This window comes from Synchiropus splendidus, chromosome 4 (assembly GCF_027744825.2).
Source record: "Synchiropus splendidus isolate RoL2022-P1 chromosome 4, RoL_Sspl_1.0, whole genome shotgun sequence".
NCBI lineage: Eukaryota > Metazoa > Chordata > Actinopteri > Syngnathiformes > Callionymidae > Synchiropus > Synchiropus splendidus.
This window is the reverse complement of record NC_071337.1, coordinates 31,213,319-31,241,132: the sequence shown is the minus strand read 5'-3', so window position 1 is coordinate 31,241,132 and position 27,814 is coordinate 31,213,319. Positions and strand designations below refer to the sequence as shown.

At 42.4% G+C, this 27,814-nt stretch overlaps 2 protein-coding genes across 4 annotated transcripts in view; both read left to right on the top strand.

Moving 5' to 3' along the window:
- Positions 1–16,802, top strand: part of LOC128758027 (CMP-N-acetylneuraminate-beta-galactosamide-alpha-2,3-sialyltransferase 1-like) — a 68,307-nt gene extending 51,505 nt beyond the window's left edge. Inside the window, exons 4-7 of the mRNA XM_053863779.1 lie at positions 8,728–8,907; positions 13,574–13,619; positions 14,393–14,512; positions 15,676–16,802. Coding sequence (XP_053719754.1) covers positions 8,728–8,907; positions 13,574–13,619; positions 14,393–14,512; positions 15,676–15,849 — 520 coding nt within the window. The 3' untranslated portion in view covers positions 15,850–16,802. The remainder of the gene's footprint in view (positions 1–8,727; positions 8,908–13,573; positions 13,620–14,392; positions 14,513–15,675) is intronic.
- Positions 16,803–19,487: 2,685 nt separating this feature from the next.
- Positions 19,488–27,545, top strand: parp10 (poly(ADP-ribose) polymerase family member 10). 3 transcript variants are annotated; one of them, XR_008414368.1, is made up of 12 exons: positions 19,488–19,579; positions 20,541–20,722; positions 22,476–22,712; positions 22,798–23,028; positions 23,091–24,091; positions 24,644–24,856; positions 25,115–25,235; positions 25,317–26,048; positions 26,402–26,526; positions 26,592–26,766; positions 26,847–27,227; positions 27,258–27,545. XR_008414368.1 is itself a non-coding variant. In XM_053862417.1 (11 exons), the coding sequence occupies exons 2-11, from the start codon at positions 20,542–20,544 to the stop codon at positions 27,152–27,154; spliced, it is 3,321 nt and encodes a 1,106-aa protein (XP_053718392.1). In that variant the 5' UTR covers positions 19,488–19,579; position 20,541; the 3' UTR covers positions 27,155–27,545. The 3 variants fall into 3 exon arrangements, 2 of the variants coding, with proteins under 2 accessions (XP_053718392.1, XP_053718390.1); XM_053862417.1 differs by having other exon boundaries at positions 25,320–26,048; positions 26,847–27,545; XM_053862415.1 differs by having other exon boundaries at positions 26,847–27,544.
- The last annotated feature ends 269 nt before the right edge of the window (positions 27,546–27,814 follow it).

Sequence of the window (27,814 nt, the reverse complement as noted above, 5' to 3'; positions counted from 1 at the left end):
GGTGGCTTTTGTATTCATCATATTAGTCTGAAGAACACGCTGTGACGTGTTTTCTCTGCCAGTTGGGACCTCAACAGGACGTTTTTCAATGATCAGACGATGCAGAAAGCAGCTATTATTTTGCCATTAGTGGAGGGCACTAATATGTATGCAGCTCACTCTACCCTGACTGTGTTTGACTGTCAAACATGGTGAGATGCCAAATGCAGGATTGATATTTGAGCACCATTTGCAGAATCTACCATCTAACTAATATGTTTCCTGTCCAGCCAAAACACTGTGAGGCTGTTGCAGTCTCAAGTCTGCGATTGTCAGTCATATTTACCCTGCTGAATTGGGATCAGTCCTGCTTATGAGATGTTGTAATCTCTTTTAAATGACTCCATGGAAAAGATGTGGCAACATGTCAAACGTGTGCCCAGAAATACTTTGTATTCACACATTTATGAATCTAGAAAACAGATGGCTCTCTGCTCCTGCCTTCTACTGTTACATTGTTCTGCAGTATTACGTCCCTTGATTATCTGCAGTTCTTATAATAAAAAGACCCCTGCTCTGCATTTCATTGAGAAAATCCCACGTAAACTAGCAGCAGGCACTTGGAAGTGACATGTTTTTTTAAAGCTTTTCATTGTGTCCAAATCCTCCTAAAACACTGTTGTTATTTACAGCAGTTTACACTGTTCATCTGCCCATACTTGGAGCTTATGGTGGAGCAAGGTCACCATTCCTGCTATGAGGCCACACATTGTCTCTTATCACTGTCATATCCTTTATCAGAAACTGTGTTTTGTGTGTTCAATGCTAGGCATTGTAAGTACAACTGTGTTCTCCCATAGATACTAGATTGAACCAGCACCTGTCACCATCTCCACCTTCATCATCTTCAGTGGGAGCTTTCACACCACGAGAGAGAGATGTGGTCTGCCTTCAACAAACGTGAGGCCTCATTTAGCACGCCTCTTCTTTTTCATTAGCACTCTGAACATCTATTTAAGTGCATGAGATTCAATTACTAAAATGAACTCAGCGAGCCCATATGTTACCATGACATGGACATTAGAGCTTCTCTAACACCGTGTGAGTGTGGTAGGGACAAGAATCAGGTCGTCCATCAAAAATGCATCGCACGATATGAATTCAAATTCCGGCACCTTCTCTTGAAAGTCTTGGAGAATGAATAGGAAGACCGCTTTGATGGACGATCAGCGATTATTATTCTGACTTGCCAACTTACCAGCAGCTCAACCTCAGGCTGAAGAAAAAATCATATACATACTTCCATTCGTTGTTTATACTGCCTCGTGGGGACCAATTCCTGACAAAACACTATCCTCGTGGAGACTTTATGTCTTCGGGTCTCATCCTTATTTTGAGGATGAAGACTTCAAAATAACTGTGTCATTATAATTATGTTTCAGTTCGGTTCAGAGTCATGGTTAAGGTTAGCCATGTGTATATGTGTATGAGGATCTTCAAAGGGCTGCCCCCATGTTCATCCATTCGTTGGTGTTGTGTGCCCATCAAGCATGGGTCTTACATTATTGATTACCAGTCTGTTTTGTTGTCTACATCCACACAAAGGTGCATCTGTCTTTTCCTTGCTGACCTTCTTTCCTACCGGTTTCAATCAATAGTGCTGTGCTGTTTATATATATATATATATATATTTTTTTTTTTTTTTTTTTTTTTTTGCTAGGAATTATGATTTCTATTCAGTTTGTTTTTAAGGTGGCTGCCCTGCCTCACGCTCACTTATGCCATGAAATATACAAAAGATGATGGTGACATTTAAACACAGAAAGAGTTAATTTTATTTATTGTGATTCACTCTTTAACTGTGATGATGCATTATAAAGTATACATAGTCACTATATAGCTCACTCATCCAACCACTTTTCCACCCATGAGCCTCCCTAGTTTTTGCTCCTTGCAGTATTTTAATGATGTGGGAAGAAGAGGGTGTCATCACAACTCTGGGCTGACAATAGAATATCATTTTTACATCAGAACGGACTAATGTGCTTCCTTTGACTGTCGTGATATTGCCTCAGAGGTTGATATGACCTACATGTCTTTAGGGAAAGGTGATGCATACAGGAAACAAGAGCAACGACCCAAGAGCAAACCCCTTCAGTCCTGTTTTTCTCGTCTGCTGTTTTTCTCGATATGTCTAGTTGTGACAGGACCGCAGAGCAAACTCTGAAACAGATGGAGAACATAAACAGCTGGCAAAGGAGCCTTGGGGGAAATCCCTGAAGAATTGAATTGAATTACTCAAACACTGTCGGCACAGTGGGAGCAAACTGACCTGTCAGCTGGACAGAGTCATCATTTTTAGATTGTGAGTGTATTCATATAAAGGGACTACCAGGGACCTGGGAGTTGGAGTATTTTGAATCAAGTGAGGGACAACTAAATATACTGCCTGAAGGGCATCAAATCTAAGTCAAGATGCATTCTTGTTTTCAAAAAACATTAGGGATGCCAGCAATGTTCCCTGTATTTACTCATGTGTCCGAGCAAACACAGAAACTCCCTGAGCCGTCCCTTGGACCACTATGAGTGATCTGTGGCTGCGGTGATTCCCACTTTATTTACTGCTTTAGTGGGTACGAAATGCGAGCAGAGTTGGAGACAAGAGCTTGAAGTTGCACTGGCATCCTTCAAATCTCCTGTGTGCAAAATAAAAGCAGCCATGCCTTCAGAATTCTGATATTTTTATCTGTTTTCTTGAGATGAATGAAGCAATTATCACCATGTCGTTTTTCAATGGCTCATTGCATCTCACCTGAAATTTGCTATATTAGCCATACCAAATAATGAGCTTCCCGTGTTTTGAAATGTCTTGAAGTGGCCTTTTAGCAACCCATCATGCAGGGGATGGATTAATTCAGCGAATTTAAAGATGAATCATTGCAACTCTGTTGTGAAGGACTGTTGTCTTCAGCCTTAACATCAACTTTACAAAAGACGTCTTACATTGACAGGTGTGCTGCAAAAAAAAGAGAAAAAAAAATCCCACATCTGCTCTGTGATGTTTCATTGATGCAAAGTAGTGCGTGTTGGCGTGAGTGTGTGAAGTGCACTCATTGATGTTTTGAGGTCGGATCATCTGAGCCGATGTCTCAGTGGTATTAACCCACTGAGGACAAAGGATTTTGCTTTTAAGTCTTGTGTAAAAATAGTTTCCATCAGTGGAGGCTGGAGAATTAAAATGCAAGTCAAGAATCTCTCTCCCGAACAACTGACATTTTTTTTTTTTTTTTTGGCATTTTGAAAACATAACTTTGAAAGTGGAACTAAAATCAAACAGAATCCATTCTGTCTTTACAGAAAGAAACATGAAAATCTAAGTACTTTTCACATCACAATCACCTTCAAGGTGTAATGAAAGTGTGTGTTGGTTTTTCATGTAATGTGTGTTGTAAATTGTAGCGAAGCAGAAGTAATCAAGCGTAGTTAAACAGTTCACTACAAACCACACAGCGTGAGGTCAAATGAAACAAAAGCAACTGGCCATTACTGACCCATATAGGAATTCTTCTTGCACAATGGTATGAATATTAGATGATTTGTTTGAATGTGTTTCTGTATGCTGGTAATCATAGAATTCCGTGTATCAACTTATCAACTGGTAAGCAGATTTAGTATTGAAAGAGACCATTTAGGATTTTATTTTTGAGGGAGAAGTTACCTCTTGTTCTGGTTGGGCTGGCAGGTGGATCATCAAGGAAAAGAAGGGAGACGGTGGTGCAGTGATAAGGTGCAGTAGCATATTGGACTACTTGGAGTCAAGGCTCAGGCGATGAGAGAGGTTGCTAAGGCAGAAGCTTAGTGAGAGATCGATGAACTGGACAGCAAAGAATGAGAATGTATACAGGACATAGGGAGGAAGCGAGAGGGCAGGAAGAGATGTGCAGCAGGTGAGGTTAGTCAAGGACAGAGATGCTTTTCTGCCGACAACTGAAGAGAGTGTGCAAGAAATGGTTCAAGGAGGACACATTGAGGTGAAAAAGGCTGCTCTGGAGTTTAGCAGGGACGTGAGGGCAGCTCTGAAGAGGATGAAGGGTTCGTCCTAGCGACACATTGGTTGAAATGTGGTGTACAGGAGAATCCAGTGAAGTTTCTGACTTGGCGATATTACATAACGTTGATGCCTGATTACTTGCTGAAGTTTGACCCATTGTCATGTCCCTAAAAACCCAACCACAAAAGAATCTGCAGGTTGTCTGTGTGATCCAGGCTGTGCCCTGATGGGCCAGTATTTGAAATGCTGTGTCGTCCTTTGCCTTGTCTTGGTGTACCACATGAATGTCTCCCTATTTATTTACCAATTTATTTCCCTCTCTATCAAATGATCCACTCATCCTTGCACAGCAATAGACCGGCGGTTTCATTTATTTTCCCCTGTGAATGACTCGCTTTAACACTTTGCAGACTCATCACTCCGATTCCCAATCCATCTGCAGATCACAACAAAAGTCCTAATCACCCTTCTGAGATAATTCAGCTTCATCTCACGTTGCTCTCTTGTATCCTTGGATTCCATCGTCGTGCTGGGATGGTGCGATATTTAAGTTCTGAATACACCGCGTCATAATCCCCAGGGCCTGCAGCTCTGAGCACCATCTAGAATATTGATTAAAGCTATCTAAAATATTCCACCCCCTTGAGCAGGTAATGTCACAAGAGGAAGTGAATGTACAGTTCACCTCATTTTCTCATCCATTTGCATTATAGCTGCATTGACCCCTGGAGGGTTAATAATGTCGAATAAAAGACACAACCTAATAGTTTTAAAATGATGGAGCGCTGCTGCTGGAGCTGTGACAGAGGCTGTTTGTGACAATGTGGAATTCAACCTTCAGGAACCCAGTAGGCTCTCGTGATGTGCAAGTAACCTCCACTGTAATCAGCCCATGAGACACAAGTCTGTCTTTCACGGACCTGGACTGGTTACCTGTCTGTCCTTCAGCAGCAGGACGATCATATGAGGTTCCCTGCTCTCAAAAGCAATGTTCCATGTCTTGGACGTCTGCAATGCCTGCAGCTTGAACTGCTGGAACCTGAGGTTGTATGTGTCTTTTATATACAAGTAACATCCGACTTGCGACCGGGATTGGTTCTGACCAACCGGTCGTAAGTCGGATTGGACGTTGAATGCCATTCGAAATAGCCGACACGAGGGTTATTATAGGTACGACTGTAGTGGTAGATCGCTGTGTGAATGAGATGCTGGGATACTGTGCTGCCATAACTGTCGTACGCTTCGCCGGGCTGCTACGTGCTGCGGTGCCAGACATTGAATTAAAAAAAATATAAGCATCTGTCATAAGTCAGATGTTACTTGAATATACAAATATCCTTCTCCTTCCTTCCTTCTTCCTTCTTCCTTCTTGTGTTTTGGTAACTACTTTTCCTAAAATAATCTAATACTGATGGCAAATTAAATTTGAGCACTGCTTTGGTGGAAACTTGAACGTGTGTCCGTGGTGTCTGCTGACCACCAGAAGCTGGTTTGTGACCCACAACGAAGCACGTTTCAAGGAAGTCGTCATCAGCCACCCGGCATTATGCTGGCAAGCCGAACCTATATAGTATATACGATCCATCGGCTGGAACACCTTATTTCTCTGTCATGTCATAACACTACAAGCCATTGGAACTACACCACAGATATAACAGAATGTGCCGTTTCACAGCCAAAAGTATATGTGAAAGGGTGTTCTCATGTTTATTTAAAAATCTATATAATAAAATAGCAGAATCAAGCTGCTATTTAGTTACCGGGAAGAACAAATAATGTGAAATGTTCATGTGAAATCACACAATTTGTGGAGAAATGCAAGTCCCACCTAAATCATAAAGGTTGTGTCCTTATTTGATTGAGTCAATCTTCATGGCATGCTAAGATATAGCCTTCACTTCATAGTCAAGCTAGACTTCAATCGACTGTTATGCCACATTAAGTGATCTGGATCAAACCTGCTGCGGACAGATGCTCACAATTCTACATTACCGAAGGCATCAACTGCACCAAACTTCCCTCAAGGAATTATGACCCAATCTTGATTTTTAACTGAGTTTTATGGAGAGAGCTGCAGTGAAAGTTGTACTTACACAGACAAGAAATGATGACGCAGAGTTGGGCTATATGTCTCTGTCATGGACCCAATCCACATGAGCACACCCAGTGTGACACTTCTCATGGTTTTAGAGTTCAACAATATTGGAGAACTGACTGCAAATCTTTCCAAATTTTTGGAAGTGGGAAAACGCTGCAGAGCAGCAAACACATCTGTGACTCTGACCACCCATGTTACCATTAGTATAGATGAAGAACTAAATGGCCAGTGATAAACGTCAAATAAAGACAGTTGAGTGACTTATAAAAATGCGTTCTGTAATCAAAATTAGTGGCAGATTCGCATGAAGGAGCTAGTTGCACATTAGCATGAAGGACCCACTGAGTGAAAGTGTAAGGCCTGTTTAACCCCAAAAATGATACAATATATAACAGTTTTAGTTATTACCAACAATATTGTTGATATTGTTTGGGTAATGGGTCCCATTGCAAGTCACTCATGACAGTTGTATAGTCACTTTCACATCACTGTTTCAGAAGTCTATCTTGAAAAACAAATGAAGACATACAGTAAAATGGAAGAATCTTCAGCGAGACTCAAAGTTTGGGATGGAAGTAAATTGAGTCATCTAATTTGTGTATTATGATGTCATGTGGTGGTCACAATGAATGACCTAACTCTCCCAGATGCATCAACTGGAGATACTCATTCACTCATCTCTCAATGATGATGGCTGGTCATCGTCGTTGTTTACGGCAGGACCTCAACTGTAATCAGCAGCCTTTTCTCCTGCAGCTTATCTGCCACGTCAGATCTGCTGCTGTTTCTGCGGTGTATAACTCTCACTCCAATCTGCAGCCATCTGCAGCTTTTGAACTGTGTTCTTCTGTCAACACATAAGAAGAATCATCCGATGCACTTCTGCGTTGAGAGCTGTGTTTTCTACTTTGTGAAGTTTCTGTTTTGTTTTATCACGCATGATTTTGTGGGATTTCTGGCAGGGAGGGCGAGCTGCTCGCTTGGTGGCAGAATCTTTACTGAGCTTTACTCAACGATTGAAAAGTCACTTTTGAGTCACTTCAGATTTTGAAAAATCCTTATGGGTGTCACCCTTCAAACATTTCATATTGACAAGGATGCATACAAGCTGGTGAAACAGTTCATGTTTCCCCTACTAAAATGATTTGCCAGAAAAACTTCACTGAAAAAGCTGCTCAAATGTGCAGACTTAACCCGCTTTTTATTTCAACCAAGAAGTTGCATTTTGGATTTTGTCCATTTCATTACAAAATACAGTGGTACCTCGGTTTTCGAACATCCCAGAATTCGAACAAGTCGGAGTTCGAACAAAAATTTTGAGATTTTTTTTTATTCTGATTTCGAACGAAAATCCGGAACTCTAACGTCCCCGAAAAAAGCCGGAAAAAACACAATGTGCGCAAACCGATCAGCTGACCCACGACGCGCTTTGTTATTGTGTATAACGCAGCCTCTGTATGCAGATCTGTCCCGTTAGCTACATTTACTGAATGTTTTTTCTTCATATTGAGGTGTAAAACCTTTCCTCTCTCCGCACTGGACCGTGCTAGAGTGTCACAGGGGAGGCGCTCGCTCTCCACAGGGGATGAGGCGAGTCTGGGACAGAGCGTTACTTGGTTTATGACTTTGTCACAGCCAAACTGCACAGAAGCGCACATTCAGAGCTGGACACGCACCGGGCACCTCTTCACTTCTGGAGAGACGTCACTCACTTGGAAACCCCTCCCACATGCAGCGGCCACACACATAGAGGAACAGCGCACCTGCAGCAGACACTCTACATTCACTCCTACAAAAGCCTATTTTAAGGCTTGGAACGCATTATTTCTTTTTCCATTAATTGTAATGGGAAAAGTCGATTCAGATTCCGAACAAATCGCTTCTCGAACGGTCTTCTGGAACGGATTGTGGTCGAGAACCAGGGTACCACTGTAAATCTAATTATTAATGAACATGCCTTTCCTGACTGATCATCACTCATTTTTCAGTTCTGCCTCTGCAAACAGTTGAACTGCTGGAGCCAGTCATTACCAAGGTGGATGGAGTCATTGTTATGAGCCTGCAATTTGGCATTTTGAATGTGGGACAACGTTAAGACACATATCACAATGCCTGAGAAAAGTTGTACCTCAAAAGAGAAGCTTTCAGAGCTGTGTGGAGGTGCTGTTTGCAAGGCACCGTTCTGCTCCCGGTCTGTCTCCCAGGCTGAAAATGTCAAGCTCAGTTTGGCTGCCATGCTGGAGTCAGACGTAATGAGGAGGCTGATATTGCTCAGAATTCACAGGCGAGGTCATGACTCCTCTTTTCTCTGGCTCGCACTTTCAATAAGCAAATAGAGCCACGGCCACATTCTGTCCAATTACACTTCAAATGAATGTTGCTGGGCATAGAGCGATGGTTCAGTCTGCGCGGCCCGTAATTGAGCAGAAAATGGACATGGGCTTTTTCTCAAGTTGAATTTCTGTGGTCATTAAATGGGACAAATTGCACCTTTGTCTTCTCTTAGTGCTGTTTAAATGGGTTGTGCGTGTGTGATTGCAAATGAACCAAACAGTGTAAACACGGTGTATGTGTGCAACTGTTGCTTGTTTCGTTTCAGAATGAATCAAGCTCCGACCTCAGGGTTTGAAGAAGATGTGGGCGCTAGAACCACTCACCATGTCATGTATCCCGAAAGTGCCATAGACCTGGACAACAGCACCAGCCTGGTCTTGATCCCCTTTAAGACCCTGGACCTGCAGTGGATCATAAGTGCCCTGACCACTGGAGCCATTAAGCAGTGAGTTGACTTGAATTTGTTTTTGACTAGATTTTTAAAAATGTGTTGGCTTCAGGATCTGAGTGGGGCTGGGGTCGATGTGTTTCCATATCTGTATTTCCAAACGAAAGAGAAAAGATAGCCGAGTAGTGCATCACAGATGAGCCAACAAGAGGAGCTCAGTACAGAATAGCAAAACTATATATATACTCCAGTCAGGGTGACACAAAGAGAGGAAGCAGGGAAATTAAAAGCAGGGTGAGGAAAGTCATGCTGAGACCGAGACGAGTCAAGATAAATAAGATAATAGGACAGCTCTAGCAAGGCTACAGAAAGATGAGATGTCTTTTGATAAGTGGAGATGCAAATAGATGAGTTCTGACAAGGACAGCTAAGTGCAGTGCAAGAGGGAGAAGCTGTGGTGAAGCCAGATGTAGCCAGACATACAGCTGAGTTAAGACAAAGGCAAATGGAGACAAAGAGGAGCGAGGCTGGATGCGGAGAGGCAAGGGGATTAAGATATGCCAAGGCAAGTGAGGACAGAGACATATGCTGCCAAAGGAAAACAGTCGGTAAGTAGAAGAGGGACAGGTTAGGACAGTAATTGGCACAGAGGAAGGTTTCAAAATAAGACTGAGAAACAACTAAATGCACCCTGGTCAAGAGAAATGAGAGAAGGCCTCGTTCATCAGACGTGTTGAAACATTCATGCATCACTCCCCCAGTCCATTGATCATCGGTCTGCACCAACCACTGCATTGCACTGATCTGTTGTTGATGAATGTGTCGGCTGAAAACAGCGTGTCACGTGACCAAATATTCGTAATGAGCAAAGTGGGTGCCGCTGCACAAGACCAAATATGGTAAATGAACAAAGTGGGCGGTGTGTTGCGTGACCAATTGTGCGTAATGAGCAAAGTGGGCACCGTGTCACGCGACCAAATCTGTGTAATGAGCAAAGTGGGCGGCGTGTCACGTGAACAATATGGTAAATGGACAAACTGGGCGGCGTGTCATGCGACCAAATATGGTAAATGAGCAAAGTGGGCTGCGTGTCATGTGACCAAATATGGTCATGAAAAAAGTGGGCGGCACGACACCTGACCAAATATGGTAATGAAAAAAGTGGCCGTTATGTCACGTGACCAAACATGGTAAATGAACAAAGTGGGTGGTGTGTCACGTGACCAAATATGGTAAATGAACAAAGTGGGCGGCGTGTCACGTGACCAAATATGGTAAATGAACAAAGTGGGCGGCGTGTCACGTGACCAAATATTCATAATGAGCAAAGTGGGCGGTGTGTCACGTGAACAAATATGGTAAATGAGCAAAGTGGGCGGCGTGTCACGTGACCAAATATTCGTAATGAGCAAAGTGGGTGCCACTTCACAAGACCAAATATGGTAAATGAACAAAGTGGGCGGCAAGACACATAACCAAATACGGTAATGAGCAAAGTGGGCAGCGTGTCACGAGACCAAATATGGTAAATGAACAAAGTGGGCGGTGTGTTGCGTGACCAATTGTGCGTAATGAGCAAAGTGGGTGGTGTGTCACGTGACCAAATATGGTAAATGAACAAAGTGGGCGGCGTGTCACGTGACCAAATATGGTAAATGAACAAAGTGGGCGGCGTGTCACGTGACCAAATATTCATAATGAGCAAAGTGGGCGGTGTGTCACGTGAACAAATATGGTAAATGAGCAAAGTGGGCGGCGTGTCACGTGACCAAATATTCGTAATGAGCAAAGTGGGTGCCACTTCACAAGACCAAATATGGTAAATGAACAAAGTGGGCGGCAAGACACATAACCAAATACGGTAATGAGCAAAGTGGGCAGCGTGTCACGAGACCAAATATGGTAAATGAACAAAGTGGGCGGTGTGTTGCGTGACCAATTGTGCGTAATGAGCAAAGTGGGCACCGTGTCACGCGACCAAATCTGTGTAATGAGCAAAGTGGGCGGCTCGTCACTCGACCAAATATGGTAAATGAACAAAGTGGGCGGCGTGTCACGTGACCAAATATTCATAATGAGCAAAGTGGGCGGTGTGTCACGTGAACAAATATGGTAAATGAGCAAAGTGGGCGGCGTGTCACGTGACCAAATATTCGTAATGAGCAAAGTGGGTGCCACTTCACAAGACCAAATATGGTAAATGAACAAAGTGGGCGGCGTGTCACGAGACCAAATATGGTAAATGAACAAAGTGGGCGGTGTGTTGCGTGACCAATTGTGTGTAATGAGCAAAGTGGGCACCGTGTCACGCGACCAAATCTGTGTAATGAGCAAAGTGGGCGGCGTGTCACGTGACCAAATATGGTAAATGAGCAAAGTGGGTGGTGCGCCACATGACCAAATATGGTAAATAAGCAAAGTGGGCCGCGTGTCACAAGACCAATTATGGTCATGAAAAAAGTGGGCGGCATGACACCTGACCAAATATGGTAATGAAAAAAGTGGCCGTTATGTCACGTGAGCAAACATGGTAAATGAACAAAGTGGGTGGTGTGTCACGTGACCAAATATGCGTCATGAGCAAAGTGGGCGGCGTGTCATGACACCAAATAATTCATAATGAGCAAAGTGGGCGGTGTGTCACGTGAACAAATATGTTAAATGAACAAAGTGGGTGGCGGGTCATGCGACCAAATATGGTAAATGAACGGCACATCATATGACCAAATATGGTAAATAAGCAAAGTGGGCGGCGTGTCACGTGACCAAATATGGATAATGTGCAAAGTGGGCGGTGTGTCACGCGACCAAATATGGTCAATGAACAAAGTGGGTGGTGTGTCACGTCACCAAATATGGTCAATGAACAAAGTGGGCGGAGTGTCAAATATCCCTCGAGGTCTTCAAGCCCAATCTGGAGCAAATAGAAAGTCAACCCAAACCAGGGGAGAAATGTTCATTGTCATTGAACAATGAACAAGCAGCCTGACTGAATCTGTGTTTATCTTCATTTGGGAACAAAAGACAGAAATTCCAGTGTTGGCCTCTTTGCTGCCAGACTGTGGTTTTAATCACATCCACTTGTGTCTGCCAAAACAACGACACTGTGTCTCAGAAAAAGAAAATAAAATCATCTCTGCATCCGTAATTCTAAGTGGCGTGTCATTAAGCAGATGACTGGACTCTGGGGGAACATCACCAAGCCCACGATTGTCTGAGCCAACAATTCTGACATGCAGGATGTTAGATGCTCGAGTAAATCCAAGCAAATATCTCCTCAAAACACAACTGTGCCAAAGCAATTGTTCCGCATCATTAAGTTTCATTTTTCTGGCAGTTGCCCAACAGCTATTATATCCAAACCTTCCCCACTATTATGTCACATCTGCAAGTCTTTAATGCAAGCCAGTGTGTCTGTGAGGTCTTTTTTTTAACACCATAATTCATTGGCACCAGTGCAACTGTTGCCTATAAACGGTTTGTTGTTTTGCATTTTAATAGAGCAATACCGTTGATAAAGTCACTCACTTTAATTAGGCACATTTGTCACTATGTGCTATGAGAATGAAAAACATTTTGTGTTTAATGCTGTGGCTGCGCCCGACTTGTTATCACGGTAAAATAAAAAAACATTGTGAGTCTCTGGGAAAACAGATGTTTTGCGACAAGCAGTCACTAACCAACCCACTCCAAATGAATGGAATCAAAAAGAAATAAAGAAACATACACAACAAAACTTGGCAGCATAACCTGTTGACAGCATACGTATGCTTGAATGTCACACAGTCACGCGGCTAGTGTTTCATTTTCGTGCCTTGGGATGCAAGATCCTTCATGAGCAACTGTCAATGTGTGATGTCACGTCTACTGAAGAGACTGTAAACCGTTGCATGGGCCAAGACAGACAGACAGACAGGCAGACAGATAGATACTTTATTGATCTCACAGGCAGAAATGCACTTCCCAAGCAGGAGCTTGCTCAGTGTTGTTAACCCCGCCCCTCCCAGTTTACACAAGTGGTTGTGATGAGAGACTCTGCTTCAGAATTATGTTATTAATCAGCAGTAATGTCTAATAACTCCTGGTATTAGCTGTGATTTAATGTTGTCTGTTTTTCATCATCATTATAGGAAGACATAATTTATTATCTTTGACAGCATATAGAAATGCTTGTAAAGTCAACATGGCTCTCTGCCATGTGTTTGTCTATAAATAAGACCTCCTCTCTCATCTTCCTTCAGCACCTCGGCAGCAGTTTGAGTGGGCTTGGTTCCACTCTGCCACAGACAAACAATGACTGCAAAACATCAAACAAGGGATAATACGAACACAATGCAACAGAAAAAGCTCAGACATTAAGTAGATTCAATGATTCCTCAAACAAGGTTGCATTCAACAGTGAAACTAGACTTGACACAGACAAAACCCAGCACAGACGAAACACCCACCCACTGGTGCATGTTCGAAAAACATCATTGTGCTTTTCAAAATGATTGGAGTGATGCTTCTTTTCGACCTTTCTCAAGTTTTTGATACTCCTCCTGTAGCCAGTGTTGGTGAAAGACTGCACTTTGTTGAAGTCAAAAATATTCATCCTATTCAAGCGTCATAGCTTCAGTTCAGTTCAAGTGCAAGAGCAGAGCTGAGTGTCGTCTTGCACTTCTGAACTCCCAAATGGGAAGATGGATTTATTTACAGCTGCCGGTTCTTTCTTCTGTTGCAGGACGTACATTCCAGTTATTCCCCGGATAAAGGCAAATAAGGATAAGGTGAGTGCATCTTATAACACTGTATGCTGTGGTAAATGAAAACACTCAGCACACACCAGTTATATTGTGCCTCATTCCTGTTCGGTGGTGGAACACAAAGACTTGGAAGAAAAATGAGACAGCACCACTAACTAAACTAAGTTGATATTTGCTCACAGTGGCTGTGGCAGAGAACATGTGTGTGTCGTGACTGAGTGCTCGCCCTGGGGTTCCACACATCTCAGTGTTTTGGAGGTCTGGGGGAATTTCTGCAGCCCGCGTGGTGAGGTGGAGCACATGCACGCACTGCATGGCTACGCCAGACAGTTATGTTTTCAAATTGCATTTCACATCAACCTGTTGTGTGCTCTGTGTTCTTAGTCTCTTTACATCGCTCATCTCACTCTGTGGTCTCGTCTTTTCAGGGTGCAACGAGAGGGAGTGTTTCCAAATTTAAATTGCTTGCAATCAAAGTGTGAGAGAAAAACAAGCCAGTTGGGTGATGCTGAGCGGACTGGACATTTATCCAGTTTGCAGATCGACACTGAGCCTGAGTTGTTAGCTTGTTGTTGTCCCTTGCCTGGTTGGCTAGTATCAGAGTTCTGAAACCCAGGGTGGAGGTCAGTCAAGAAAGCAGAAGGAGTTCTGTTGTGCACCGCCTTCTGGGTTTGATGACTCGATGATCTTTGCTGCTTGAGAAAGAGCGTCCAAAGAGTTGTATAACATAAAGCCGTAGCCAATGAAAATAAAACTTTATTCTTTTAAAAATGCCTATTTTTTGTCTTGTCTTCCAGGTTCTTATTTATAGTCCTACATTCTTCAAATATGTCTACGAGTCGTGGCTTGAAGGACACGGCAGATATCCATCCACCGGCTTCCTCAGTCTCCTGCTCGCTATTCACATATGTGACGAGGTAAGACGCAGATGATCACAGGAGTGATCACTGTGAAGTCTCAGGAGCCCCAGAATTCAAACTAAGAGAAGAATGGAACTGCTGAGGTTGAAACAGTGGAGCTGACTATTAGGACTCATGGTGTGTTGCAGCTTGGTTTCCCAAGTGTTATGGAAGATCTTTTGAGATTCTCAGTGAGTCAGAAGGAGAGGCAGCCTCAAAGGAGTCACTGTCACGTGTGCCTGTTTTTTTAAAACTCAGTTGTTGACTTTTTTTATTCAGAGTAATGCTAAATCCAGGTGTCTCACTTAAAGGTCCCACTGGATCCTTTAAGTTTAAGATTCACTCCTCACTAGTCAAATCTCATACACCAATAGGGTAGCTTCAAAATAAAGTAAAGTTTGTGAATTTCGAAGTTATAATAAGTTAAAGTTTGCAAAATGGCTGCCTCACACACAACACTAAATACTACAAACATGGGGCATGAATACCATCCTGTTTCACCAGATCACACAGGTCAATCACTGACGCTTTAAAGCAGCTTTAACAATCCTGCTTGTTAGTCAAAAGAAATAAAGCTGACTCGTGTCATGTTGGTGAGACGTTGTTTTGGTGCGTGTCCAACTCAAGTTGACAAGTTCAAGTTGAAAAAGTTCCTAGATTGAGCATTGGTGGTTCTCACCACCGGTAATGCAGCTCCTCATGTCTGTCAACTAGTTCTCACTGTGTCTTATCAGTCCATAGAGTCGCTGTGGTTTGGAATGGCAAATACACTTTCCTCCTCTTCACAGATAAACACACTCTTTTTCGTGTGTTTTTCGTCTTTCAAGACAATATTTAGCTACAATTAAAATGTGACTCTCTGAAGTCCATAAGTGGCTGTGTTTACAGCACGTGGCACATCATCAATCCCTTGATTCTTTGCGGGTCACATGAACATGGATCTGCTTGACATCGCGGGCCGAACAGATCACGTCGGGGTAACATATTTTTAGAATGACTTGAATTACTCAAAAATTGATGAGCATGGTTCTTTCACTCTGATACTATTAGTTAAAGTGATATTTCCTCTTGCTAACACTGTAGATGACTCTGAGACCGTGGGTTAACATTCGCTCCCCTTTAAGTATCCATCAACATTTTTGAAAACATCTCAGCTCAAATTTATTTCTGCTCTGATTTAGGTCAGCGTGTTTGGATTTGGCGCGGACCAGTATGGAAACTGGCACCACTACTGGGAAGATAACCACTTGGCCGGAGCGTTCCGACATACGGGAGTTCATGATGGAGACTATGAATACAACGTGACCCTGCTGCTGGCCGACAAACACAAAATACGTATCTTTAAGGGCAGATGATGAAAGTGCAAGTAGCAGGTGATTCAGCGGCCTGTCCTGCATGTTCCATCTGGCCTGGGCTAAGAGGCAACTCTCCTCATGAAGCCAGATCATGAGCAGGACTGTGGTGCTGGCCGTCTGTGCTGCAGGCCAACTGCTGGTAAAAATAATACACTGGTGGTTTGTCTAAAAGACAAACGTCTGAATGTTGGAACACATCCGTTCATACACCACCTTTGTGTTAACTCACAATGTAATATCAGTGTGTTCCACTTTTTCCCTGTTGTGTTACAATGAATGTACTGTGCTTGTGCACACAAACTGGAGACATTTGAACGGAAGCAACCAGGAGACCAGAGAAGCATTTGTGGTGCAAGTGTGAGTCTGGGAATGAATTATTGTTTAAACCATTTATCATACATGAACATATATGAACCGAGACGCTTTTAGTATCCATGGATCTGGTTCTTCTGTTTGTGATCCAGGAATGACAAGGCCTTGTCACTTTTCAGTGGACTGTGGATCAAAGAATCAAAACAAAAAATATTACAGTTTTGCATTAATCAACTCAAAGTGTGTCTTTCATCAGTGAGATCCCTCACTGTTCTTGAATGTTCTTCAAACAAGCCGCACACACTTGCGCTCACACAACTACACTCTTCAGACATTTGACAGATGTGTTGATTTTTTTTTTTTATCACTGCTATTCTTAGGACAAAAAGGAAGTACAATTTGAAATGAAAAAGAATTTGTCTGAATAAAGTGAAATTTACAAAAATGGGGAGCTGTCTTCGCTTCAATACCAAAACTAGATCACTGACGGGGGAGGAGCGAGGGGTAGAAATGCCCCCTGCCCCTTTTCAATCATGCAAACCGATTGTATATTTGTGCGTGATGTTGTGCTCTAAATATTATTATTATGACAATGATTATTTACAAAAAACTTCAAATGGTTTCAGAGGTAGGATAGTTCAAGGACAGATACTAAAGAGGACTTTATTGGAGAAGAACAGATTGGGTTGTTTTACTGGCTGAGATGTAAAAATGGTTTCTTTACGCAAGACAAGACAAGTTTGGAGACTTTGTCCTAAAATGTGCTAAATAATTGCATAAATCAGGCTTCACCACTGGAATATTGTACTTTGATTCTGTTGTTGGTCTTCAGTCTCAGTTTTCACAGTCAAATTAAAACACCAAAGGATCATTCTTACATGAGGAAAAATCTCATTTTCCATGACTTTAGTCTTTTACAATATTGTTTGAAGTGGGAAATTGTGCATTCAAAATGGATCCCCAGATGTGTGAACAAAACTGTGGTTCAGTTAGTGATTGCTGCCTCTGTTTTGCTTACAACATATCTGACACCGGATTTGTCGCCAACGTCCCCATACATCATTGCCGTGAGTATCTTGCATCAACGACCACTGTCTAAGTATCTTGTCTGAGAAGAGGACAGACAGCACATTTCAAGGTATAGAGGAGGAATACATGTATTGGGGAGATGGCACTTTGAGAAACCAATTCTGGTGTTCTGATTCCCATTTGTAGTTCATTTATATGCGTTAAAACAAGATAATAATACAAATTAATATAGTGTAATTCCATAAATTCCATTTTAAAAATTAACATTTACATTTTGCTGAGAAGCCAAGGTATGGCAGTTGGCATACACAATTGATGGCCCGGGTCATCATCACATTTAATACAGGCTATGTTTAAACGGCGAGGCCACCACTGAAAACGCCAGGATGTGAGAAACCGTGATCAATTTTGCATCTCCATAGCTCACCTGACCTAACATTCCCTGTGTTGAAGATGTGTTATGTAAAGTGCAGGTGGGATCCTCACTGATACTGGCAATAAAGCTTTTTCCTATGATTCTGACCGGGGATCAATGAGCCATTACATGGGTTATCAACTGACTTTCTGCAACAGCTAAAAGAACATGATAGTTTGCTCTGGGTTTCATCTTAAATAGATATTAAACTCACCATGAATGTCTGCGATATTAGCTTTGATTATATATGTGCTTTATTTGTCCCACAGTGGGGAAATTCAATGTGTCACATGAGCCAACGCAAACAAATAGAAAAATCCAAAACATATAAGATGCCAAACAAACATCAAGGACATCTACAAAGCGCACAAAAAAACACAAAGCAAAAATAAATAAATATTGTGAATTCAAAAGCTGTCAACAACAACACAACAAATAAATACCCCTAGTATATAGAGTAATAAAATATCATGACAAATTTAATATTATATGTGTGGGTGTGTGTGAACAGAATCACAACATTAAATACTGTGCAATATAAGATATACAACAGATAAACCCGGAAGTAGTATGTTAAAAAAATAAATGAACATGATTGTATTTCATATTCGCTTACATTTACCGAGACTTTCCCGTGACGTCAATAGAAAAGACACACGTTGCGATCAAATCAAAGATTTTACACTACTATATACTAAATATTACCCTGCTGGCATCAACGGTGAATTTCAACAGATAGGCTCTGCAGTTTCTTGACTGTAAATGAAAAAATCAATGTAAAGATTAGAGTAGCCAAGAAAATAATTTACCTACACCGGGCAGGTTTTGACTGCGCTGCTTCTCTCTTGCGCCTTGATGAAAGATTTTTTTTTGTTTTGTTTTTGTGCCGATGGTGTCACTTGTCCCTCATTGTTATTAGTTGCTTCACCCATTTCTTATGAGGCTCTACATCAGCTGCTTACCTGCTCGCTGGCACTCAACAGTTCTGATACGGAGGGTGAAGAGCTTGTTTACCTGCACCTAATGCTGCTGAGTCAAACTGATCCACTAAAGAGCAGCACTGGGTGCAGGTGTACACACTGTAGGTTAATCAGTCAGGTGTCAGCTGAAACAAACCAACCATCTGATGACAGTCTCTAGACACCTGAGGGGTGAAAAGGTGTCCTCTTCATTGGTTGGAACGCACCCAGAGCCGTGGTTTAGACATCCTCATATTGCATATTTATTTTAAAGTCCAGTTGTGTTGTTGTTCCACACTCATGTCGGTGATTCTTTAACTCTAGTTTTGAAGGAAAATCTGGAAATACAATGACTGTGTAGTGGATTTTTGTTCAAGTTTAAGATATTTTTAAGTATAAATTTGGTTGCATGCACATTTGTGTACAATTGAAATGTAAGCACTGCTTCTGGAAAACGTTCGCCTGGATATGTGTGCAAAATAATGCAAAAAAACTCAAGAATTTTGGCTAAGTTTGGCGGGTTGTGAAATCATGAGTACACTTTTACATGCTTTTTAGCCTCTATTATTTGTAACCACTCTGGTATGACTTCTACCCTGTTTACATTCCCAGGCGATATGTATGATTTACAGGTTTAATGCTTGTTTCTAGCTAAAGACGTGCTTCTTCTGGCGTCCACGGAGCAGTGTTTTTGAATGTGAACTTCTGTAATATAAACATTGTGATGTACAATGATACAGTGTGCATTGGTTGCACTGCACCTACCTCAGTTACCAATACGTGTTATTCATTTTTTATTCAGTTTTATTCCACCAAAAGTCAACTCATCCGCCGATGTGGGATTTTGGATGCACACTATCGGTGAAACTGTACTTCATAAGAGAAGATTACGAGTTGACTTTTTGAAGTTCGCGATGCGTTTCCGTAGTGACGTCACCGTCCAGTAAACAGGTGGTCACAACACGGAAGTGCTTGACTTGGCGGAATATTTACCCATGTTTTTCACTTGAAGCAGGTCAGTGTTTTGAATAATTAATCTACTTTTAAAAGATAGAATACCTTGTAGCGTTTTCATGGTATTGCTCCAACAAATTAATACAATCATTTTACTTTCGTTTTAGATGTGCGTATCGCCGAAAACGTTGTTTTAACTTCCATTCGTTTCCATTAAAAACAACACGGTGCGATGTTTTAGTCTTTAAAGGGTTGTAATTTAAGATTGTGTGGGACACAGTGAATTCATGACATGCGAACACCCCCGCTGCAGCTCACCAGCTCTCACTGACAGAAGGGATATTGTCGTTGTAATGTGTTCCTGACGTAGCTAGATTAGCGACTTGTTATTTTCTTTCAGCTTAATTTCTCGGCCAAATTCTGAAGTACACACTAAGTCAAAACCATTGATATTGTGTATTTATTTTATATTTATATCAGTGTCCCTTGGCACAGTGGCTATAACACACTGTCGCTCTTAAGTGGGTCATTTTTTCATGAACGTTGCTACTGCGTTGGTTATAAACTCAAAACCTTAATCATTGTCAAATACAAGGTGAAGGAACCTGTCTAGAGTCCCTGGTAGTGATATGAACATGACTACCAACGCCATAAAGAAGTCATTTATGCTGCCTACTCCAGACAACGAAAAAAAATCCAACATTTTTATTTTCATTCAAGGTCGTAAAGTATGCTTGAAATGCTTTTCCTAATCAGATTATGCTTCCAAAATTGAACTGCTATTTCATGCAGAAACACATTAGAAACCAAGAGTTTTTCAAGTGCCTTTGAGATCTGCCTCAATCCTAAAATAATAGCAGCTGGAAAGAAATGACCTTTGCTCTGTTTGGCGGATTAGGAAAAGGTGCTGTGTGAAATGAGAGGGTGAAGATGTACTTATAAGAAGACGTAACAAAAGTTAGAGAACATAAGTTGAGACAGGTGACTTTCACCTGACCATTTCTGTTGTCTCTGTGGTGCAGCATGGCAGCAACCGGCCAGGAAGAGCGGTTGGAGGAGCGGTTGGTGGAGGTGCTTTGTCACCAAGTGAATGAAGACCTGCTCTACCTATACTTTGAGAATGCCAACCGATCCGGGGGAGGTACCCTGACTTCTGTGACTTGTAAAGGAAATTCCACGCTGCTGGAGTTTGCAGATGCTGAAGGCAAGTTACCTCAAATTTCCTGTCCTACTGAGTCAAAATTGCGTAATTGTGTTTGGATCAGACAGTATTCTCCAGAGACAATTTACCATTCAACCTTAGGATTTTTGTCCAAGAGCAATATTTGTTCTGATCTGTCCCGGCTGGTCAGGTAACAAGTAGTTTTCATTGAGGGAAAGTCCAGGCACTACCAATAAAACCGGCTCATTACAGCCCTGCAGTTGCAGATTTGCAATTAAAGCAGTGATTCTTAACAGTAGGACGGAGGCCTATGGTTGGGCCGCGTGCGCCCCCTAGAGGGCTAGACGTTTATTGTTTTACACCTCTGAGCCGCAAGATGCTCAGTTTTAATACATAAGACACAGGTGGTAGTGTGTCATTGAATTTACTTGACAGCTGCAAATATGTGATAGTTATCAATTATGGAGAAGTTATTGAAAAGAAAAAAATAATAAAAGATAAAGAAAGTCATGCCGCCAACAGTAAAAACTGTTCATGAAAGCACCGGTTGGAGCAGTTTAGTTTAGAACATTTTATGGCCATATTTTCATTTACACTTTACTTATCTTATCTTTACTTATCAGTTGTCCAGGCTTACGATTATGAACACATGAATAAATTTTTCGGTATGTTATGTCATGATTATTGAGATGATTTTCAAATCGAGGAAATGAGACTGAAATGTTTTATTAATGTGAGGAAAATGAGGAGTCAAATAGGATGCTGAAGTTTGGGCTATATGAGTTGTGTTTATATTTTGTTTTATGTTTGTTTTTTTTCTGTTGTACAACTTTTATTGTGTTTCAATAAAATAGAGAACCACGCAGAACTGAGGTTTTGTGTACCGTTACATCCCTAATACAGTATATACAGCACATCAACGTCCAAAACGTTTCACCTTCCATGTTTCCTCAGAGGCCAGTGAATGTCTTGTATAGCAACAGTTTTCATTTTGCTGCCAAAACTGTGGGTCTTGTGAGCAATCTTGTGTCTTGTTTGTGTCCAGCCGAAAACCTGATCTTTTTGGTCTAACATCACAGCTCTGACCCACAATGGGAATTGAAACAGAGACCAGAGCTGTGTCTCTGTGCTAATAGTGTACTGGCAGAGTGATGTGTTCACTAAAAATAGTGTCCTTTGTATTTGACTGCAGCATTGGAACTCAAAATGAAATCACAAATAGGAACGACAAATATACTGTCAACTTGTAAGCATTGGTGGTGGACACTCTTCAACTTGACCTAGGTTTCTGCTCTTGGAGAGATTACACACTTTTACTCATGTAGTTGGGAGTTGTGTCTGTTTGTGTGATATGAAATTCATCTGTGTTACTCTCGGTATACAGATGTTGAAAGTGCTATTATTTTGCAGTCAACATGCAGTTATACCATGCTTAGAAGTTTTGTTTTGTTTTGTTTTGTTTTGTTTTGTTTTGTTTTGTTTTGTTTTGTTTTGTTTTGTTTTGACATTTTCCCCCTTTTCACTTCCATGGAACTTAGTTTAAGATGGATGTAAGGAAAACATATCCAAACATTAGACTATAACAACACCTGAAAGAAAACTGAACAGGAAAATTAATAATATTGATAAAGGCATTGTGAAGAATCATTGTCCCCAAACAAGGCCATTCTTCTTTGTATAAACAACTTTCCTTACAAGACAAAGTCCAGTTATTACTACTTCTAGATAATTCTTCTTGCAAAAACCCAATGTCTATATCCTACCTTTAAATACTTCTCATCTCTGTGTCTCACAGCCGCAGCCCGGGTGCTTTCAAGAAGATGTCACAGCCTGCAAGATATTGAGTTCATTGTAAGAAAACCAGCCTCTAAAGACAAATACAAGCTGTTGCTTAGAGGGGTCACTGTCACTTGCCCTCTTTGGACGGTAGAGTTGTATCTTGAGAACATGATGGGGATGTCAGCCTTTACTTTGTGTCTTTTGTCTACAAGTGACCTAATCATTGTTCACTTCCACCAACCGTTCACAGAAGGTAATGAAAATGCTGTTGACCTTTGCAACATTTTCTGTCAGTGTTGTGTTGTCCTATTTCACGAATGCTGTACCATTTGCTTTAGATTTACCGAAGCTCAATGAGAAAATGTCCAAACGTTCACTTCAAGGAGCTAATTTGACACTTGAAGAGATAGAGCAAACGGACTCGATTTTGGTGGAGAAGCTGCATCCCGGAACCACTTCACAGCAGCTCTTGAACTACTTCAAAACCCACCTAAATGATGGCCATAGCATCGTGCAAGTGTCACTACTCTCCGAGGATTCTGCCACAGTGTCCTTTGTCAACTTTGAGAGTAAGTAGATTTTTCACATTCTCTGTAGTTGCTGTTCTTATGAACACGGTCTCTCTCACCAGGCGTTGATGCTGCCCTGAATATTCCACACCAGTCAGGTGACATGGATGTCTCCATCAAGCCCTTCTACAGCTTTCTGCAACCAACAAAGGACAAAACGTCGCAGGACATTCCAATGGACCGTGGGTCTAATGACAGCATTGAAGATTCAAATGAGACTCTAAGTTCCTGTGTTGCACGCAGCGCTGATGTGACAGTGTCTCACACGGTGACTGAGGCTGCCTCTGAATCAGCAGAGTTAGCTGAAGATGAAGTCTTGATGCACCAAACAGCAGATACATGTCTGTTCTCAAGCCGCATCTCTGTCACTGACTCAGTGAAGCTTTCCTTGTTGCAAACCAGCGGGCTTCTCCCAGAGATCGAAAAGGCTAATGCAGATTGTGCAGTCCAGATCAAGGATGACGGCGTGCACATCACTGGTCCTGCTGAACAACCAGTGAGGCAAATGAAAGTGTCCATTGTGGAACTTGTTGAAAAAATGGCTGTGGTGAATTTTGTCCTGGAGAAAGACATGGCTGATTTCTTAACTTTAGAAAATGTTGAAGAACGCCTGCGTGGTATCCAACTCCAAAATGGATGCCCTATGATCTACACCGTCTCCACGAACAATGTGGCTCTAACATCCCTGTCCCAGGATATGGCTGACCTGGCTGCTGGCTTTGTGAAAGCCCAGCTGTTTAAACTCAGCATTCCAGTGAGCGAGACTTTACAGTACATGTTCTCTTTAAGAGAGTGGCCGGAGTTCCTACAGACTCTCGACCTGTCTCTCGTGAAAGTCTCAGAAATGGGTGACGCCATCCACGTTGTCACTCTTAAAGATCTGTCCGATGATATTCATGGGCTCATCCAAAAGTTTTTGGCAACACCTGTCCAAAGAGAGGCTCACATTTCAATGGATCCATATGTCTTGATGTTCGTCCAGAACCATTATCATCAACTGCTGGCCGACATGGGCGAGGTCTCCATCATACCAATAGAGGACAAAGACATGTGCGGACTAAAGGTGTGTGACTATTCTTTTTTTTTTTTTTTTTTTTTTTTCATTACTTGACCTTACAGATAATATTGTGTTCAGCCCCTGCGTCCATGAGCCTTTTGGATGACTATATTGCTCATCCTGTCTCTGAGGGAGAGTCACTTCAGTCACTAGGCAAAGCTGCTGATCACAAGTGAGAGTAGGTGGAAGGTAGGTATATAGTACCTGCCGAATCAGGCGGGCTGATATTCAACCACACCATTAGGAGAGGACTGATCTTCTTCTTCAGACATGACATTCCATATCCCAAGACAGTATGGAGTCCAGGCGCGAGTGTACCAAGGCAACACACTCTCACTCCCAAGCCATCAAGTACCTACTATTTCCAAGAAGGCACTGTGCATGATCATTTCTGAGTGTCATTTTTACCAAGTAAGACGGAAGTGCCACCGCGTGGATTAAGCCTAACCTCAACCTTGGTCTTTGGTGGTGTATGCAGCGGTGACAGCTTGCTTTCATTGAACACGTATTGCTGTATTTTTTCTGAAATACAACTGTTGTTGTCCTTTGCTCTTCCAGATTTATGGCCCTGTGTTGGCTTGTCAAATGGCCGAAGAGGTCTTGCAGGGCGTCGTCTCTTCAGTCCTAACCAAGAAACTCAAGATGCATGCTCCTGGAATAGTTCGCTTCTTTTATGACACGGAGTGCAGCAAGTTAGTCGAGCAAATGCAGCAAAAGTTCAGGGTCCTGATCAGGTCAAAGCAGCAGCCATGGACTCCTCCTCCTGATCAGGTATGCGAGCCAGGCAGTGTTTTTGCCATGGTGGGAGGCAACTTCCTGCCGACTAAGCCATGAAACAATGTGTGGTTAATTGATCACTCTTGCCTTCTCTGACCCTGTGTTGCTGGCATAAACCACTGACACCCTGTTATGGGAATAAGTTGGACATTACCATTACTCAAAAAACTGCAGTTAAATACTCAAGTGTTTATTGTGGGATGTAACTTAAAACTTCATTTGGGGACAACTCTAATTTCCATTCCATTGTAGGACTTGTTTAAGGTGGCGTGGACAAAGATGCCACCGAAAAACTTTCAAAGACACTGTTCACGTGATACGACACCATCAGACTTTTGCGTGCTCGACTACCCAATGCTGGACTTAGAAGGAGGTAACGGCCTGTCATATACTATCAATAGACAGCCTGAGAGACCTGACCAGATAGATTATATTTGATTTGTCCTTCCGACAGAAGCTGTTTCTCAAGAGAGAGTAGACGAAGGGAACCTGGAGGAAGAGGCTCAGCTGTCACTTGCCATCCAGTACTCTTTAGAGTCCGTGACATCACCCAGTGATGAAGAGGAGCAACTGAAGCAGGCCCTGGAGATGTCCCGACAAATGATCCAGCAGGAAGTTGTTGTTGTTGCTGCTGCAGAAGCATCAGCAGACACAATTGAGATCGATGTATTTGCGGATTACCGCATGGACTTGATACGTGTGGACGTGGCTCTGGATAAAAGGCTGGGTCAGAGAAAGGTGAAGGAGACACTGGAGAGGAAGAGCAGGCAGAAGTTAAGCGACTACCAGCAGCAGTGTCTGGACTTAATCATGCGGAAACATGCAGTTGACATCGAGACAGAGGGCAACATGTTTATCATATCCGGCTTCGTAGACTATGTGAATGAAGCAGTGAGCGATGTGAGGCTGCTGATCCAGAAGGAGTCCAGCCATGCGTCGGACCAGACGACGCTGGATAGTGTCGAGTGGGTGTGGCATGACCCCATCACCTTGAAGCAGAACCCGTACTCTTGTGACGCTGCGTTGTTAATTGAAAAGTATTACCAGATGAAGTTGGAAAAACTTGATATCATGTTTAACCATCAACCGTACGTGCTGCACTTTGACACGATGGAGGAGTACAACGTGACGACAGGAAAGTCGGTGAAAATCTCACGCCGGCAGGATTACGTGGGGAAAGTGACAGGTAAGGATGATGTCTTCATTTGTGCTATATGCAGTTGCCGCTGCGAACAGGTTGACTGTGTATTGAGGTACAGGCTGAACACTCACTAGTGCACATCATATCCAAGTGTATCTTCAATGTTGCGCCGTGAAAAATCTAGAAAAATCGAACTGTCTTTTGTTCAATTTGGTGTAAAGTAGAACACTATTGGAATTTGTACACAGAAAAGCTACAGATGCACCTCCAGGAGAAACCAGCAGAATGTAGTTTCAGGCGTATGCTGTCCTCACAAGAGAATTTACCACAGCAGAACACAAATGAGTGCTTGCTGAAGCTACAGCAATCACATGTAGTGACACTGAACTTTTTCACAGAAGAAGAGCAGGATCAGATGCTTGGACCACCAAAACTCGTCCGGCTGCCCTGCGACTCTGAGGAGTACAAGAGTGTGGTGGAGAGGTTCCTTCAGACAAGTTCACGGGAGATCCATGTGGTCCAGGTGAGTATAGCTGTAACTTGGTAGTTTTGTTCTCGACCAGAGTAGTTACGCTGCTTTGTCTCCAGGTGGCGAAGTTTCAAAACAATCTATTGCACTGTCAGTACAAGCTGAAGAAGGCAAGTGTTCTGCTGCAAGCTGGGCAGGACAAGGTGGAGAGGACGCTGTACCATGGCACCAGTGAAAGTGCGGTCAACGAGATCCTCTTTCACGGGTTTAACAGAAGCTACAGCGGTAAAAATGGTCAGCTCCATCACTTTACTGTATTTTACTGTTGGTTTTCTGGCTCTCCTCCATTGTTTTTTTTTTTCCCTTCCACACAGGCGCCGCTTACGGCAACGGAGTGTATTTTGCCGTCAACTCCTCCCTGTCTCTGAAAAACACATACTCATCCCCAAATCTGAGAGGACACAAGTTCATCATCGTTGCTAAGGTTCTGACCGGAGCCTTCACTTTGGGTGCGCTTGATATGAGGACCGCTCCACTGAAGAAGACAAGTGGGGCGTCAGACACGCCCATCAGATACGACAGTGTCACCGACAACCTGCTCACTCCAACACTGTTTGTCATCTTTAACGACACTCAGGCTTATCCGGAGTATCTCATCACCTGTGAGGAAATCTCCAGCTAATTTCTTCTCTGGCTTCAACATGCCGACTCACACTTCTTGTCACTTTTAAAGCCGTATTTTTCTCTAGATCTTGCCATAGGTCGTGTTTCAAATCTGGCTGTTGGGATGCTTCCTTTCTCGCTTGTGAGGCAAACAAAGGTGTGCTCTTTCATCCAACTGATTTTATTTTGAAAAAAATGGGAAGACCACAGGTATTCATATTTTATTAAGTGCTATGTGAAATGACAAAAAAAGCTGAGTGGAATGCGGTTTCACTTTCTTTGAGTTTAATCATTCAATCCTGTTTGTGGTGAGTCCCTGGACACCTGCAGCAGTTTAAAACTGTGTTTACTGCATTTTCACTCGACGGGCTTGAAGGGCTTACCTCCAGCTGTTGGTTGTTTTATGCTTGGAATAAAGTGATTTCACAAAATGTCCTTGCCCTTTGTTCTGGATTTAGAACACCATCAAGAGAAATATACAGTCCAGTATCACGTTCTCCAACTCACAATACACTTATATTAATGGTAAAATTACATTTAACTCCGTCAACATAATATATTTAATTTCTCTAGAAAGTAAGTTACTCTCTTTTCCATCAATTCCATTCAAGTGATGCCACAACGAGAGACGCCCTTGACATCTGGACAAACTGTTCAATGAACCAACTCTCAGGAGATG

Excerpts from the sequence above, each read along its gene's own strand:
- parp10 (XM_053862415.1), top strand. The coding sequence starts at position 20,542 with ATGGCAGCAACCGGCCAGGAAGAGCGGTTGGAGGAGCGGTTGGTGGAG. Across the intron at positions 23,029-23,090 it reads GTCCTTTGTCAACTTTGAGA|GCGTTGATGCTGCCCTGAAT; the intron begins GTAAGTAGATTT and ends CTCTCTCACCAG. Across the intron at positions 24,092-24,643 it reads AAGACATGTGCGGACTAAAG|ATTTATGGCCCTGTGTTGGC; the intron begins GTGTGTGACTAT and ends TTGCTCTTCCAG.